Genomic DNA, 15,131 nt, shown 5'->3' with positions numbered 1-15,131 from the left:
GTTTCATTGTACACAAATCCGCCGTCTGTTGAGCTGCGTGCGTTGATGTGTTTACACTGTGAGATTTTGAAACTATAGCTACCGCTTCTCTGCTGCCGTGTTTTGGCAGAGACTACCGTAAAATACTTAGTATAAACACTTAGGTTAGGGTGACAGTTAAGTCCTTTGTTGCAACGCTCTTAAATAAATCACTTACCTCAGGGATTTTTTCTCCCTCAACGAAACCCTAACTTAAGAAGTTTCATGCAACCGGGCACTGATCCACTGCTGATGTGGCAGACACCTTCAATGTGTCTCAGAGTCAACTACAGAGGATAAAAAAATATTTGAAGAGACTGGAGAAGTTTTTGACATGCCCAGGTCAGGCAGACCCCGAAAGACAACTGCTCGAGGAGACCATTTGTTGGCTCGAAAATCCAAGGCCAGCCCATCTTCCACTGCAGCAGAGCTCCACAAGACCTGGTCACCTGAAGTCCCTGTGTCAACCAGAACAGTTTGTCGGATTTTGTCTCTAAATGGCCTCCATGGTCAAATCAGGGCCCAGAAGCCAGCACTAAACAAAAGACAACTTAAAAACCGTGTGGAATTTGCCAAGATCCACAGCCTGCTAAAAGGATGGACGCTGGAATAGCAGAATGTGGATTTTTCAGATGAATCTTAAAACAACCACAGTCACCACAAATATTGCAGGAGACCTACTGGAGCCCGCATGGATCCGAGATTCACCCAGAAAACATTGAAGTTTGGTGGCAGAAAAATCATGGTCTGGTTACATCCAGTATGGGGGTGTGCAAGAGATCTGCAGGGTGGAAGGCAACATCAATAGTCTAAAATACCAAGATCTCTTAGTTACCTCTTATATTCCCAACCATAAAAGAGGCCAAATTCTGCAGCGGGATGGTGCTCCAACGCATACTTCCATCTCCACATCAAAGTTCCTCAAGGAGAAGAAGATCAAGATGATCCAGGATTGGCCGGCCCAGTCACCAGACATGAACATCATTGAGCACATGTGGGGTAGGATGAAAGTGTCACGGTAGGAAATCCATTGTTTCCTCCGTGTCGTGTGTGTGTGTGTGTGTGTGTGTGTGTGTGTGTGTGTGTGTGTGTGTGTGTGTGTGTGTGTGTGTGTGTGTGTGTGTGGTGGGGTGTGTGTGGGTGTGTGTGGGTGTGTGGGTGTGTGTGTGGGTTTGTGTGGGTGTGTGGGTGTGTGTGGGTGGGTGTGTGTGTGTTTGTTTGCTCACCTCCCAGCTATGTGCTCATTAGAGCGATTCAGATCACCTGTGTGTTGATTGTCTCGCTCCAGCTGATCATCATTGCATCTCCTCCATAAATACTCACATGACTTTCTGTTCCCTGCCAGATTCTCACTCTTTGTTCAGCTCTCGTGTTGTGTGGTTCATCGTGTCATTCTATGTGGATTACGTGTTCCCAGTTGGATTGTTTATTGTCGTCGTCGTCTTCGTGTGGATGTTCCCGTGTACAGTCTGGGTCTTCACCACTGCTCACCACTCCAACGACGTCGCACTCAATAAACATCTTCACCAACTGACCACCGTAGTCTTCGTCACCATTGCCACCATCACCGGACATTATTTGCCTCAGCATTGACTCTGTTTTCTCTCTCTTTGTTTATATTCAATAAACATTGTTATATTTTCACCTGCATTTGCTTCCGCGCATTCCGTGTCATTACAGAAAGAGGAAGCATGGAAGATGAAACCAAAGAATATGAACTCTGGGAGGCATGCAAGACTGCTTTCTTTGCTATTCCTGATGACTTCATCAATACATTGTATGAATCCTTGCCAAACCGCATGGATGTAGTCTTTCAACCTCATGGAAGTCATACAAGATATTAAATTTGATTCTCACAGCACCACTACTTAATATGCTGACATATTTTTGAATTTGCAGTAAATTTGTTACATTTCTGTATAGGCGACAAAATGTTTGTCTTTGCCAAAATTTGACCTTTCTGTCTTGATTAAATGATAACCCAGATAGCATGCAACCATTGAAACAATGTTAAAAATCATTGATTTGTCAATGTTAATACAATTGAATCAATTTCAGGTTTGCACCCTCCATTAATATTGAAAAAATATTGAAATTTAAACAAATCACCAGTATTGTGATCAGTGTTTGCTTTGATTGGGGCCTTTACTCTTGTGTTTTAATGTTAAGTTTTCTTTGGCTGTTGAAGCAGTGTTTTAAAATACATCTGCTATTGCAAAGAAAACAAAGATCTAATGTTATCAAACAGTTTAATTATTGTAGATATACCTAAATAATATTAATGAAATACTGTTAAAGTTGTGCAAGAAATTAATATTACAGTACTAGTTGAAAACAGTGGCAGGTCTGTTATTTTGAGGATTATAAAAACACATTCAGAAGGTTAAACACTGTATCTATCTCTTACATCATGAATCGGTCTATGAATCTCATCAATGGTGACGATCAACAAAAGAAGGCTTCATGCTGCAATGCATTTCTACACAAATGTGTAGAAGAAAAGAAAGATTTAACTTAGTGAATGTCAAGAGTCAAGGACCCAAATAAAGCAAACACTGATCACAATAATGGTGGTTTGTTGTTAATATTTCTTCAATATTAATGGAGGGTGCAAACCTGATATTGATTCAATGCAGTTAACATTGACAAATCAACCGTTTTTAACAGTGTTTCAATGGTTTGCATGCTATCTGGGAAATCTTTTTTCTGTGAAACTAATTTATTTTAGTGCATTAAACATCATTTGGGAGGCTTTTAGCTTTTCATATGAGCTATTTCTAACACCAACTGATTAATTAAAAGTCAGGTTAATAGCAGGTGTTTCTGCGAAAAGATAAGTGACAAGACTTTTGTCAGGGAGTGTAGGTACTGAATTAGATGAAGTATCTACTCATTGACAGTTAAAACAGTATATATAGTAGAAATATGGATAGTATATGAATGAATTCGGACATACTAAATCCGTCATGTTGATGCATCACGTGACACACATCATCATGACAACAATTAGTTGTTAACTGGACTGACGTTAAGCAAGTGCAATTTCACCAAAAGGGACAGCTGTTTAATATTGCATTTGAATGCTTTTGGACATTTTTTAATAAAACAATGCTTCTTCTTCTTCTTTGTTGGAAACTCCTCTCCTGGGGGCTCATAGTAAATGATAGTAAATGAACACTTCAGGATCTTTGCTGGAAGTAGTAGGTGATCCATACTACTGTTTTTGGAATACTATGAATTCTGGCATACTACTCGCTTCGCCTACTGCTTTTCACCTACTATATAATATGGAAGTAGGCAGTTTCGGACGCAGCCTTTGTCACCATTGTACAGCTACAGAACCATTTCGAGGAGGGGAGATTTGTGTTTATTATTAAAGATTATGAGGGCATATACATTTTTTTTTTAATAATTAAGCCCTGAGATATGTCATTTGTAAAAAATACCACAATATTAAATTTTTTAAAAAGTTTTTAATTTCAATACCATTGTGATTTTAAAATACAGAAAGTTTGTAATGTTTGGTATCGGTGCATTGTGTTTGGGTCTACACAACAGCACAAAACATTTAATAAATGTACATGGTTGTGGGCACACAGTCAGCATGCTCTGGAGTCTGGAGTAGCCTACTCATGCAATGGCTGGGCAGGGTTGCCAGATCTGCCTGAAAATAAAATCTATTTCAATGACCCTTTCTCAAATATCAAAACTTCAATTCCATAGGCTAAATAAAATAGTATTGTTTACATTTAACAATACGCGTCAAGAGTTATAAAGTAGTAGGCTAATCTGATTTCGCGGGAAACCATGCACAGACTTGACAACACTGGTTTATATAACGCCTTGGACCGTTCCAATATGGCGGACGACTTACGTATAACGGCCCATAGAAACAGCTGCTAATGTATATATGAGGAGATGCAAAGACCTCTAAACGCCAAAATATATTCAGGTGGGAAACATCCTAAATCCGAGTTGTCTGGAATGCAGCATAGGACTTCGTGCTTGCACACATAATTATAAATAGTATCGTTATATACGTAAAATAATGTAACAATTTTATTTTACAGGACAGCTTTTTAAGCGTATCTACTAATTCTGAACTGATTTTATTGTATTTTGTCTTAAAGCCGAGTTTGTACAATAACCCATTTCATTGTGCAGCTGTGTTGTTGCTCACTCATGAACAGTCAGTGACGTTGCAACCAAAGTGCGCGTTCTCGTGGAGTTGTTCCGGTGGCTTTTCCTGTGTTTGTAAACTGAGCTGAGGTGGAATAAAAGAGCGAAATTTTGAACTATTGAGGTAAGATATATAAACGCTACACTCATCGCTTTAAAAGAAACGCATTATGCGTCTTTCATTCCCCCGATTACTGCGGTGCGATGCGGTTTTCAGGCCTATGCGTGGATTTGATAACATAAAAGGGTCTGTGCACGAGACACAATCTCACATGAACGCGCTTACAGTCATCAGCGACCAGAGAAAAATAAACCATTACTGCTCCAAGACCAGCCGTCACGTGTTTAAAGCGATATAAATCATTTAAGCACGGGTTAGTGTGTGGATTGTGTATGTTAGGTTAGGACTTTGTGTTTTGAAGAGAGGTTATGGCGAAACGCAGCGCTTGCTGAGAAGATTTTTTGCGTTACTCTTTCATGTCTGCATTGCTTTAATGCATTGGATAAACAAATGTTGAATTTACCTCTAATGCGCGTTCTGTTAAGTTTGCAGCTACTGCTTCATGCAAGTGACAGTACATTCCTTAGATCATCAACTAGGAATTGAAGGTGTCAAATAATTTCTCCTTGTAAAATAATGAGAAGGATTGTGAGAAAAATCAACTGAAGTCTTGGATTTACATAAACATCTTTGGTTGATGGGTAGTCGTCCATTGGTCAGCATAATGTTACTTGACAACATTGTGACGATATCTAGATAACATTACATTTTTTAAAACCCTGCAATAACGGTACAGAAACACTTGGCCACGTCCTCAATTAACATTGTTAAAGAGCCCCTATTATGTTGTTAAAACAACGTGATTTTGTGTATTTGGTGTAATGCAGTGTGTTCGCGTGGTTTATTATTCAAAAAACACATTAGGCTCGTTTGAGATGAGCTCTCTTTACATAATTTAGTTTTCTATTTAAAAGCTATAATTTGTTATTTTACTAACCTAATGACTTAGGTTGAATAGGTTGCACGTAAATATCTGTGCATATGTGCCACCAGTACTCTGTCAGAGCGGGTCTTCAGCACCGCATGGAGCAGCCAGCACTTCAATCTGCTGCTTATTAAAACTAGACAAAGTGAACAAGTTGGTATTTCTGTCCAGAAACATCTAAATTTAAACATGGTTTGTGTATGTAAATCCCACGTTTCAGTCGGAGTGTTGTTCCCGTTTCTTGTTCTTGGCGTTCGCTGAATTCTGGGTTTATATTAGGGATGCACCGATAGGGTTTTTTTGGGCCGATACCGATTTAAACAGACAACTTCTGGCCGATACCGATATTATACATTTGGTCATTTGCTAGTTTATTTCTGCATCAAATTATTTTTACTGAACATGGATTGGATCTAATTAACATTCAACTGACCAACATAATAAGAGAGGCACAAATTAATTTAAAACAAATATAATAAGACAGCATGACAACCTTCAAAGGTGGTTTTTGCTATTCAGCATTAACAACATTAACAAGTTTTGTACATATAGTAGATTTCTTTATGCAGTTAATTAAAAAACAATCGGTATCGGCCTTTCTCGTGCTATTGCCGATATGCCGATGGTTTCAAATTCATCAAAAATCGGCCGATAAATATCGGCGGCCGATACATCGGTGCATCACTAGTTTATATCTTAAACTGCTGCTTCAGTGCAGTATAGCCACTTAGCTATGTAACAATAAGCACGATCTCCCGAGACACTACAATAGGCTACTAATAAATTATTATTTTGGGCTGTTTTCTTGTACAAGATTAAATATTTTAAGTTAAAAGTACAACATGTAAAAAGACAAGATTCTAGCAATGTCAAGATCAAATGCCTGACGGGATTTTTCACAGACTAACACACGTGACGTCACGTCTCAGGCATAGACTACAGTATTTAAAATAGCATATATGCAGTAGTTATATTTTCAATTTAATTTATAGAGCAATTCCCGCAAAGATTTTAGGTTAACTATTGTCTATAGAGGAAAGTGTATGTTGACTCGCAGCGGAGTGGGGGCATGGCATGGTGTCTCTCCATCGTGATGTCAGTCAACCATCACGATGGACGATTGGTTAACCGGTTTCAACTGGATAATGAGGGTCGGTCAAGAAACTTCTTAGTTTTCGCCATCCCTAATCAATTCGAGCCTGAATCTGACCCAGAAAATGAGATGGCTAAGCTGGTCGATCAACTTCACCAGCGCGATGTGAGCACAGTGTTTCCCACAGATCTGAAATTTACTTGTGGTGGTAGCCGATGAAAAAGGCAGTCATTACCCTTTTATTCAACCACCATTAATCCAACCACCCCAAACTTTCTTTGCCATGAACAAAGCTGTTTGTCAAAGCACCACAAAATAACTTTACTGTTTTTGCACTGATATACAGTATGAAGCGATTGGATTTTGTCCTTTTATCAAACTCTATTGAATATAATAATATGTATAGTATATTATTGAAAGACAGTGCAGGTCTATAGATTATAAATGTGACTGGTGTTATAATGGTCCAGGGCTCGACATTAAGGCTTGTCTGGGACAAGTGGATTTTTTGTAGGACAAGTGTAAGAGAAAATTAGTTGTCCGACTGGACAAGATAAATTTCAAACAAAATAAAATGTCATGTTACTTAACGTTATGTGCCGTTAACGACAGAGCAGAACGCGCAGCGCAAACACAGAGCGGAATATTGAACAGAGAGCGCAACGCGCCACAAACACACACACGTTTACACCTTACTGTTATTGTTCCTAAACAAGCTAGCTGTGCGCGCATGAAACCTGATCACCGAATACGGAGGGGCGGGATGGCATATTTTCTGCCTTTTCGGCAGCTGCAACTAGAAGTCATTAAAACGAGACAAAAAGACAGGAGTGGAGAGTGATGTTTCTTCAGGCTCCAGCGTTAATATAAATGACCGGCTCTTCAACCGCCTTTATCACTGTGTGTCAATTTAAGTCCGTATTTTTTCTCTTCTAAAGTTCGGTAAAAACACATAATGGGGTTAAAATCTTGTTTAAGAATCTGTTTTATAATGAGAATCTCCGCTCTTTCAGCGCGCCTATGTGTGTGTGTGTGTGTGTGTGTTTGTGTGTGTGTGTGTGTGTGTGCGCGCTGCACGACAGCTGATTTGAATCTGACAGAGTTTGCACTGTACTTTCTACATTTTAATTCCACACAAACATTACAGCGTAAATGCTAGGATTAAGATTGATTTATATATTACAGATAATCTAGATAAATTTACCCTAATAAGTTTTTTAAAACATGGTAATGTTTTAATGTTTTGCTTTAGTGTTTTAAAGACAATCATTGAAATGAGAGGAAAATGAAGAGAAAGGCAGCAGATATAGCATCCTTCTTAAGAAAGAGTAGCAAGAAGCAGCCAAATGAGTCTTAGTAAAATACATTTCAGTGGCCTACAAAATTCACAGGATTTTCTGGCCTCTATAGTTTTTTCAGCAATGGGAGATATAAATTCTGGTTTCAAAGTAAATTTCAAAAGTTTTATTTGAATAAATAGTTTTAAAAAAACATGATGTTGAATTATGACTATAAATTGTATGTTAATCTCAATTCATTTTAATTAAAGTATTGTAGCAATTGTATGTTATTATTCTGATTAACACACCTATAATACTTAATAGTATTTTAAGGTTGGATGATAGAGATTTTATGTGCCACCCCAGAGTAACTGCTGGCCCCTGCCTGGCCACCCCTATGAAAAATCCCTTGCTCTGCCACTGATTAGCAAAACACAAAAAATAAATTATATTATGAATCTTTTCATTTCAAATAAATTTACTTGTCCGAAGGACCAGGGCCCGGTTGCATAAAGCACCTTAAGTTTTTCCCTTAAGTGTGACACTTAAGGGGTAAATTCCCCTTAACTTCTGTAAGATAATAATTAAAGAGTTTTGCATATAATCCCTTAAACGGTTCTCTTAGGTAAGAGTAATCGTTAAGTGTTTCATGACAGTGACCCCGGTTTGTTGTTATAAAATACTATTGTTGCCATGGAGACACAACAGAAAAAACTTAAGGGTTTTTCTGCAACACCCTTAAGTTAAAAGGAAACAACTTAAGGGAAAATTACACTTAAGGTGCTTTATGCAACCGGGCCCAGTTCCTCAAAAAGTTAATGTCAAGCCCTGAATGGTTATTATTTCTACAAGCAGAAGCAGTAAAAGTGCCTCTTATTTCTCTCCATATTATTTCAGATGCAAAAGTTTACTTGCTGGCCCGGTGACAGGTGACTTTACATTACAGCTTTGTGTTTTTTTATATTTTGAGTCAGCTTGAGCTTTGCTTGTTCAGTGCAATGGGCTTGACATTAGCATTGCTTTGTTTGCTACCATCTCTGTGCAAACTTTTTAGATTTTAGAAAAGATATGGTTTATTAATAATAATATATTTAAAATATGGGAGAAACAAAATGCATCGCGTGGACTTTTAAAACAGCTAGTTGTTATAGAAACCTGAGGCACACTGAAACTGCACACAAACCTTAGCACGGTATCGCTCACGGCTGTTCTCCGATCGACTCGGGTTTTACACACAATATTAATCAGACTTGGGGCCCAAAGTAATTAAACTAGGACTGAAATATAAACTTACAACGGTACGGGTTCAGAAACATGGAAGAATACAATCATGTTACACAGAGCTTGCTTCGCGTTGCTCTCATTTAATTGAGAAACAGATAGAATGCGAATGCACACGTAACTCATCGGGAGAGACACGACGTGCTCGCATGCAAAATGTCATTATTAAAGAGTGTGATTATCACGAAAACAAAAAGGCAAAATTTTATGCCAGAAATACTTGGGTGCTTGTTAATATACCTTGACAGCCCGCCAAAGTAAAGTCAATGTGTGGGAAACTGGAGCAGAACGTAACAGATTGGTAAGATAAGGATACTAAAACATTAAAACCATGTCTGCTTTTGTGATCATAGAAACATCAAACAGATTAGTCCCATGCATCTTTTAATCTAAGCGCTACTCTGCACTGCTCAAAACTTGTGTTTGAGTCAATGTTAAGTCAGTAGTAAATTCTTTAAACATGAAAACATAGACTATTTAAAGACTGTGAGTCAGAAGTGGGCGGGATTATGATAATGACCGTCATGTCCACTTCATCAGGCCCAGGATGTAAACTGTTGCCTACAATCTGCATGTAGTCCAAGAAAAGAGATTTACGCTGGAGGCGATAACTCGCGTCATTGTTTACTTTGGGATTTGTACCTTTTGCATATCGTTAACATGTACTAACACACACTTACACATCAAAGGAAATGAAAAATCATGAATCGGATAATAGGTGATCTTTAACAGAGTATGGAAAACTACTTTGCATACTTGTTAATGGCTAGGCCTTTCACGACAGCTATTTTTCATAAGTCAGTTAATTGCCCCAGAATGGCAATAGTTGATAGTATTGTATTTTTAAGACCATTTTATGTCACTAATTATACTGACAATAAATAGCATAATAATTAGGGGTGTGACGAGATCAAATGTGTCTCGCGAGATTAATTATGTCACAAGATTTCTTGTGGAGGTGAAATGCTGGCGTTTCTCAAATAAAAGACTGCATCCTTCGGAGGTCGCATTTGCAAACTGCATTTACATCATAAAGACTGTCTTATTAGATAATATTAACAATTATTAAGTTTACTAATTATTTAGTTAATCGCAAATTGTTGTAATATGCCCATGACTTTTACTGCATGTGCTTTTTTGTTTGGGTTTCCAATAATGTTTGTTTGTGAACTCGTGTGAAGTCTGAGACACGTTGTGTTTGTCTGTTGATCAGTGTCAGATGTGAAGTCTCAGCAGATTAAACCCTCACACAGAGTTTACATGATTTAATGTCTGCATGTTCTTGCTCAAAAAGCGACAGTAGCTGTATCATTTCTAGTGTAAAGAAATGGACATATATTAAATATTCAAATGGATTTAAACATTGTTTGACTAAAAATAAGCGTTTCTCTCCATCTAAAGTGAAAGTGAAGATAGAATTTTTACCATTACATGTAGGCTACGCCCCGCTCCCTTGAAAGCCCCGCCCTCGATTAATCGAGTACTCATTTTTCAGACTTATGAATTACTTGTAATGAAAAAGTGACAAAAATGCACACCTCTAGTCCCATGCATCTTTTAATCTAATTCATTTGTTCTCCATTGCCACAAAGGGATAAACATCAGTGCCAGATGATAAAAGACGGAAAAACTTAGTGTATGATACCTGATCTGGACTGACGTCTCATCTACAAGCATCATCTGTCCTCACACCTGCTGTCAACAGCTATGTCGCACATACCCAGCGGCTCTGTCCGTGACCATATGAAATGGGTTGGTTTTTATAATATTTATTATATACTCCCGTACTGATAGCTGTTATTATTTGCAAGGAAATCCCAGGATTTGTAATACTGAAAACTACATTAATTACCCAGTTAACATTAGAATTATTCTTTATTCTGTCTTTTTGTATTTGAAGGCAGGGCTGTTAGGATGTGAAGCAGTCTTGTCCAGCATGGCTTTGATGCAGGCCAGTTCCATCACTGCCCCTAAGAAATTGATGACGCCGTTGGGTCCGGCCCCAGGTCACTGTTCGGCTCAGAGGGATCCACAGGACCGCGGGATGCAAGGACATATGGTTTTGCCAACGGGCATGACCTGTCCCCCACTGGTTAGGAGAAAACTTAAAGTTGATTGGTTATTTAATTCTAACTGTAGAAGTCTTGTATGGTTTGGTGGGCATTTGTCATTGATTCATATTGACAATACTATTTTAAAGCCTATAATAAACTTAATCGGATGATGAAAATGTAATACGATCAACTAAAACATTTAATGTAATGTACTATAGAGAAGTGTTTTCTTATAATGATTTGATATGAGAGGATCTCTTTAATTTTTATATATCGTTGCTGCCCGATGAAACTTGCGTATGTCCAAAACGGTTACTTTTCAGGAAGTGAAAAAAACCCCCGTATTTCAAAAGCAGTTGAATGTAGCGTTGTCATACTTGGGACGGCATCTTTACATGTAACTATATTCTTGCCAGTGTAATGATATAATCCATATTTGACCAAAATTGAGTTTAAATGGACATACGTGCATATTTTACAGTAATGGTGGTCGATACATGTTCTTCCAATCATTAATTATAATGGCCAAGTCGCGTTTCATATTGACAGATGAATACACTCAGTTTATTAAATTGCCTACGTCTTTGTTTATTAAATACGCTTAGTTTATTTAATATTAATTATAAATTTATTAAATGTCTCTTGCAAACTATGAAGGGACAATGAATCAATACACTGACATGGTAATGCTAGACAGATACTTTGTTTGCACAGTCCTACCATAATTTTGTCACTCCTAGACATACGTCTGGCGTCAGGGGGGAAACGTTTACCTCAATGAAGGAAAGTCATTGTGTCACCAGGCTATGTTTATTCGGCTATCCAGTGCTGAGCTTCGATGAAACTTCACGAGACCCGCGAGATGCTTCCACCGGGCGGGAGATACACGGCGTGATTGACAGCTTTGACACCACATGGATATACGTGAAAATCAGATGACATGATTTCACAACTTTTCATTGGCCATTTAGATATGTGACGCATACTGTATACGGAAATGAACCTGGACATTCAATCCGTCGAAAAATCATTTCATCGGACAGCGACGATATATTACATTTGATTTATTTTAATTAACTTAACATTAATTAACATACTGTTTTACTATCATTCAGTTAAATATTTTTATCAACATCTATTTTCCTAAATTTTAGCAATGCTATTGGTCTACACAAAACCAAAATAGGTTAAACACAGTATGATAGTACATAATAAGGCTTTAATTGCTAATTTTCTCATTCTGTGGTGTTTTCTAAGGCCCTTATTTGTGTGTTTGTGTAGCTTTTGCGGAAGGAGGCTGATTTTACTGCTCCCCGAATGCTGGATGAGAAGGAAATGCGACCCAATGAGGACATGCAGCTGAAGAAAAAAAACAGGAAGGCAGGAACACCCTGTAAAGTGAGGGAGCAGGATGGGCGAGCGGGCAAGGCAGAGTGCGTGTGTGTGTGTGAGAAAAAGTTTGTTGTGAAAATGTATTACTGTGTGCAGTTTTCTGTATTACAGTTTTGTATACTGATGCTTTAATAGTGATGCCACAAGTGGTTAAATAGCCTTTTCCTGTGTGTTTTTGGAGGAAAAGATGGTTTTGGTTAGGGGGAAGGGCAGGGTGGTTTGTAACAGGGAAGGGAGGGTGAGCGACCACACAATAACTGTTATTGTGTGTTTTCACAGTGGCAGTATCTACGGTGGTTTATAACTAGGGTTTGATACCGAAACCCAGTACCAGTATGGCCGGTATCTACTGCACCAAATCAAAACACAGATTTTGGCGTCTCATTTCGTTGCCTCTTAAACGCCTGAACGGTTGACTGAAATATTTTGCTCTCTGTGGCGCAAAAAGCATGAACGTACCAGCACCGCACATGAGCGCTAGTTATACTGCACTTATATGGGGTAAATAATTTCCTGACTTAAAAAATTCACGTGAATGTGAAAGTCTGAAAGCTTCAATTATACAAATAATGGAGTTAATAATAAAAGTTTTGTTTCTTTGCTTAGCTTAGGAGAGTTTGTTCATGTTTTACATTGTTGTAGTTTTATACTGATTCAAAAAAATGCAAACCAATCATTTGTTCTTAAAAACAAATACAATGTTTTACAATGTTTGGGTACAATGTTTTTTGTTAAATGTTCTGTTTAATATAAGTGAGTGATTTTATTAAATTATTGCTGTTCTGATAAAATAAAAATAACTAGGGATGTAACGATTCAACCGTGTGTCTAAAATCATAACGAGTCGGAGTCGTTTATAACGTGCATTTAAAAAAGCAACACTCGTTAAACAAAATCATTTAAAATATTCTTTATTATCATGAAAATACCTGAAACAATTTGAAGAACAGCGAGATAAATATTCCTGTAGACATTTCCTGGAATAGCATACATTATGCTACTTCTTCTGTGGTACAAAGGGAGTTTCTGCACGGGAGCGCCCCCTGGCGTTCGGATGTGCCTGGATTTCACCGTAATTCATTCAAATTCATTCATTGAGAAAACGCGCATTTGCACGTAGGCATGGGCCGATTACCGGCTTCAAGGTATACCGAGGTTTTAAACAGTCAAGGTTTCAAAACCACTGAAATATTCTGTGATACCGTCTCCAAGGTATGAGCTGTGTTTATACAAAATTCATTAAATCATTAAGTCATGTGATTGATTTGATGTTTACATTTAATATACATTACAAAAATATTATATGTTTTTTGAAAGCATATTATAATTTAAAGGCTTTAAATTTACCTGGCATTTAAAAAATAACACATTTTAGTGTTGCAATGGCAATACCGTAACACCGTGAAACCGTGGTATTTTTGCTAAAGGTTATCATACCGCCAGAATCTTATACCGGCCCATGCCTATTTGCACGGTTAATCGTTACACCCCTAAAAATAATAGTAAAAAAAACACTAAGCATTCGTAGTTAGATTTGTGTTTTAACGCATATACCATACGTCAAATTTGTTTTAAAACAAGCTGTTTAATAAAAGCGATTTTGTCATTGTACTAAGTTACTGGTGTTGAGTTTTTCGTTATATGTATAATGAATAATAATAATTTTGAAAACAAACATTTTCGAAATTCATTTTATTCAGGGGTGCAAACTTGTCACCTTTCGGCGAAATTCGCCGTTTTTGATCCAAAATAGGTCATTCTTGTGATTCGTCTAGATCCGATGAGTTTTTGAAAATGAGGGGTGAGAGGGGTCTGCGACATGGTAGCAGTAAATGAAATTATGAAAATCATGTCCAGCTATTGTGGTAACGATGTCAAATTACTAGCCAGTTTGACGGGTTATGTTTTACAATTTATAGCCACCTCATTTGCTGCCGAAGTTTAAGCAGTCTGCAGATTGAGTGCACATACTTAACTCGTAGTATTTTCTCATTTGAGGTTACGCGCCCGCGTCACGTTGCTGTGCGCGTGGTCATAAAGCTTAACATTTGTTCACGCACCGCAGTTTTAAGCCGTTGACAACAGTGCTATGTGCGCTATATACCTGTTTCTGTTTAAGAGGAGCGTGCAAGCCATGTATCCGCTTCTCATTAAGCTTGTGAGTATTTTGCCGTTGTATTAGCCTTAAATGCATACACGCGTCAAACCTGTACGCATTTTGCGTAGCAGCTACTCATTTTGACCTCAAAGTACGGTGGTACGATTTGTCACTCTAAGCTACGCACAAACCTGATGACGCCCTTGCCGCGCGAAGTACTCAAAAGAAGCAACAGAAAAAAGAAAAATATGTCCAATCATAGCACTGGGCTCATCCACCGCATAGAAAGTGGGATGATTGACAAGTCGTATGGCCAATCAGTAACAAGAGTCTGCTATCGATGGAATCACAAAATCCAGCGTGATCTCCTTCCTCCACCCAGTTTCTGACCATCTTTTTCAACGAAGAGTCAAGACGTCTGACCCGCTAAGGTAAACTGGTCAGGGTGGATGTGCAAATAATGAAATAATGCATTAGCTTAATCCTATGAAGTCGATGGTCGCGCAGGCTCCGTTTCATAACGCGCACTTGACCGCGAGATGCGCTAACATTACCTCTGATTTGTAAATGGGCATCATTTATAATTGAGCGCTTGCGAAAAAGTACAATGATTTTACCATGGGGCAGATCGTCCAGTTTTAGTCAAATAAAAACGGAAAGTTCACTCTCAGTGAAGGGAATCCACCTGACATCTGAGTGAAGCGGATTAGATGCGTTCTGAAATAACGCGCTGTTGATAATTGTCAATAA

At 38.1% G+C, this 15,131-nt stretch overlaps 1 protein-coding gene across 22 annotated transcripts in view; it reads left to right on the top strand.

Annotated features, from left to right (window-relative positions):
• The first annotated feature begins 4,163 nt into the window (after positions 1-4,163).
• znf740a (zinc finger protein 740a) overlaps positions 4,164-15,131 on the top strand; it is a 42,197-nt gene continuing 31,229 nt past the window's right edge. For all 22 annotated transcript variants that reach the window (XM_055183209.2, XM_055183208.2, XM_055183203.2 and 19 more), the window contains exons 1-4: positions 4,164-4,321; positions 10,430-10,589; positions 10,738-10,929; positions 12,173-12,319. In XM_055183209.2, coding sequence (XP_055039184.1) covers positions 10,545-10,589; positions 10,738-10,929; positions 12,173-12,319 — 384 coding nt within the window. In that variant the 5' untranslated portion in view covers positions 4,164-4,321; positions 10,430-10,544. The remainder of the gene's footprint in view (positions 4,322-10,429; positions 10,590-10,737; positions 10,930-12,172; positions 12,320-15,131) is intronic.

The sequence above is a fragment of the Misgurnus anguillicaudatus genome, chromosome 14, assembly GCF_027580225.2.
Source record: "Misgurnus anguillicaudatus chromosome 14, ASM2758022v2, whole genome shotgun sequence".
NCBI lineage: Eukaryota > Metazoa > Chordata > Actinopteri > Cypriniformes > Cobitidae > Misgurnus > Misgurnus anguillicaudatus.
This window is presented reverse-complemented; position numbering and strand designations above follow the sequence as displayed.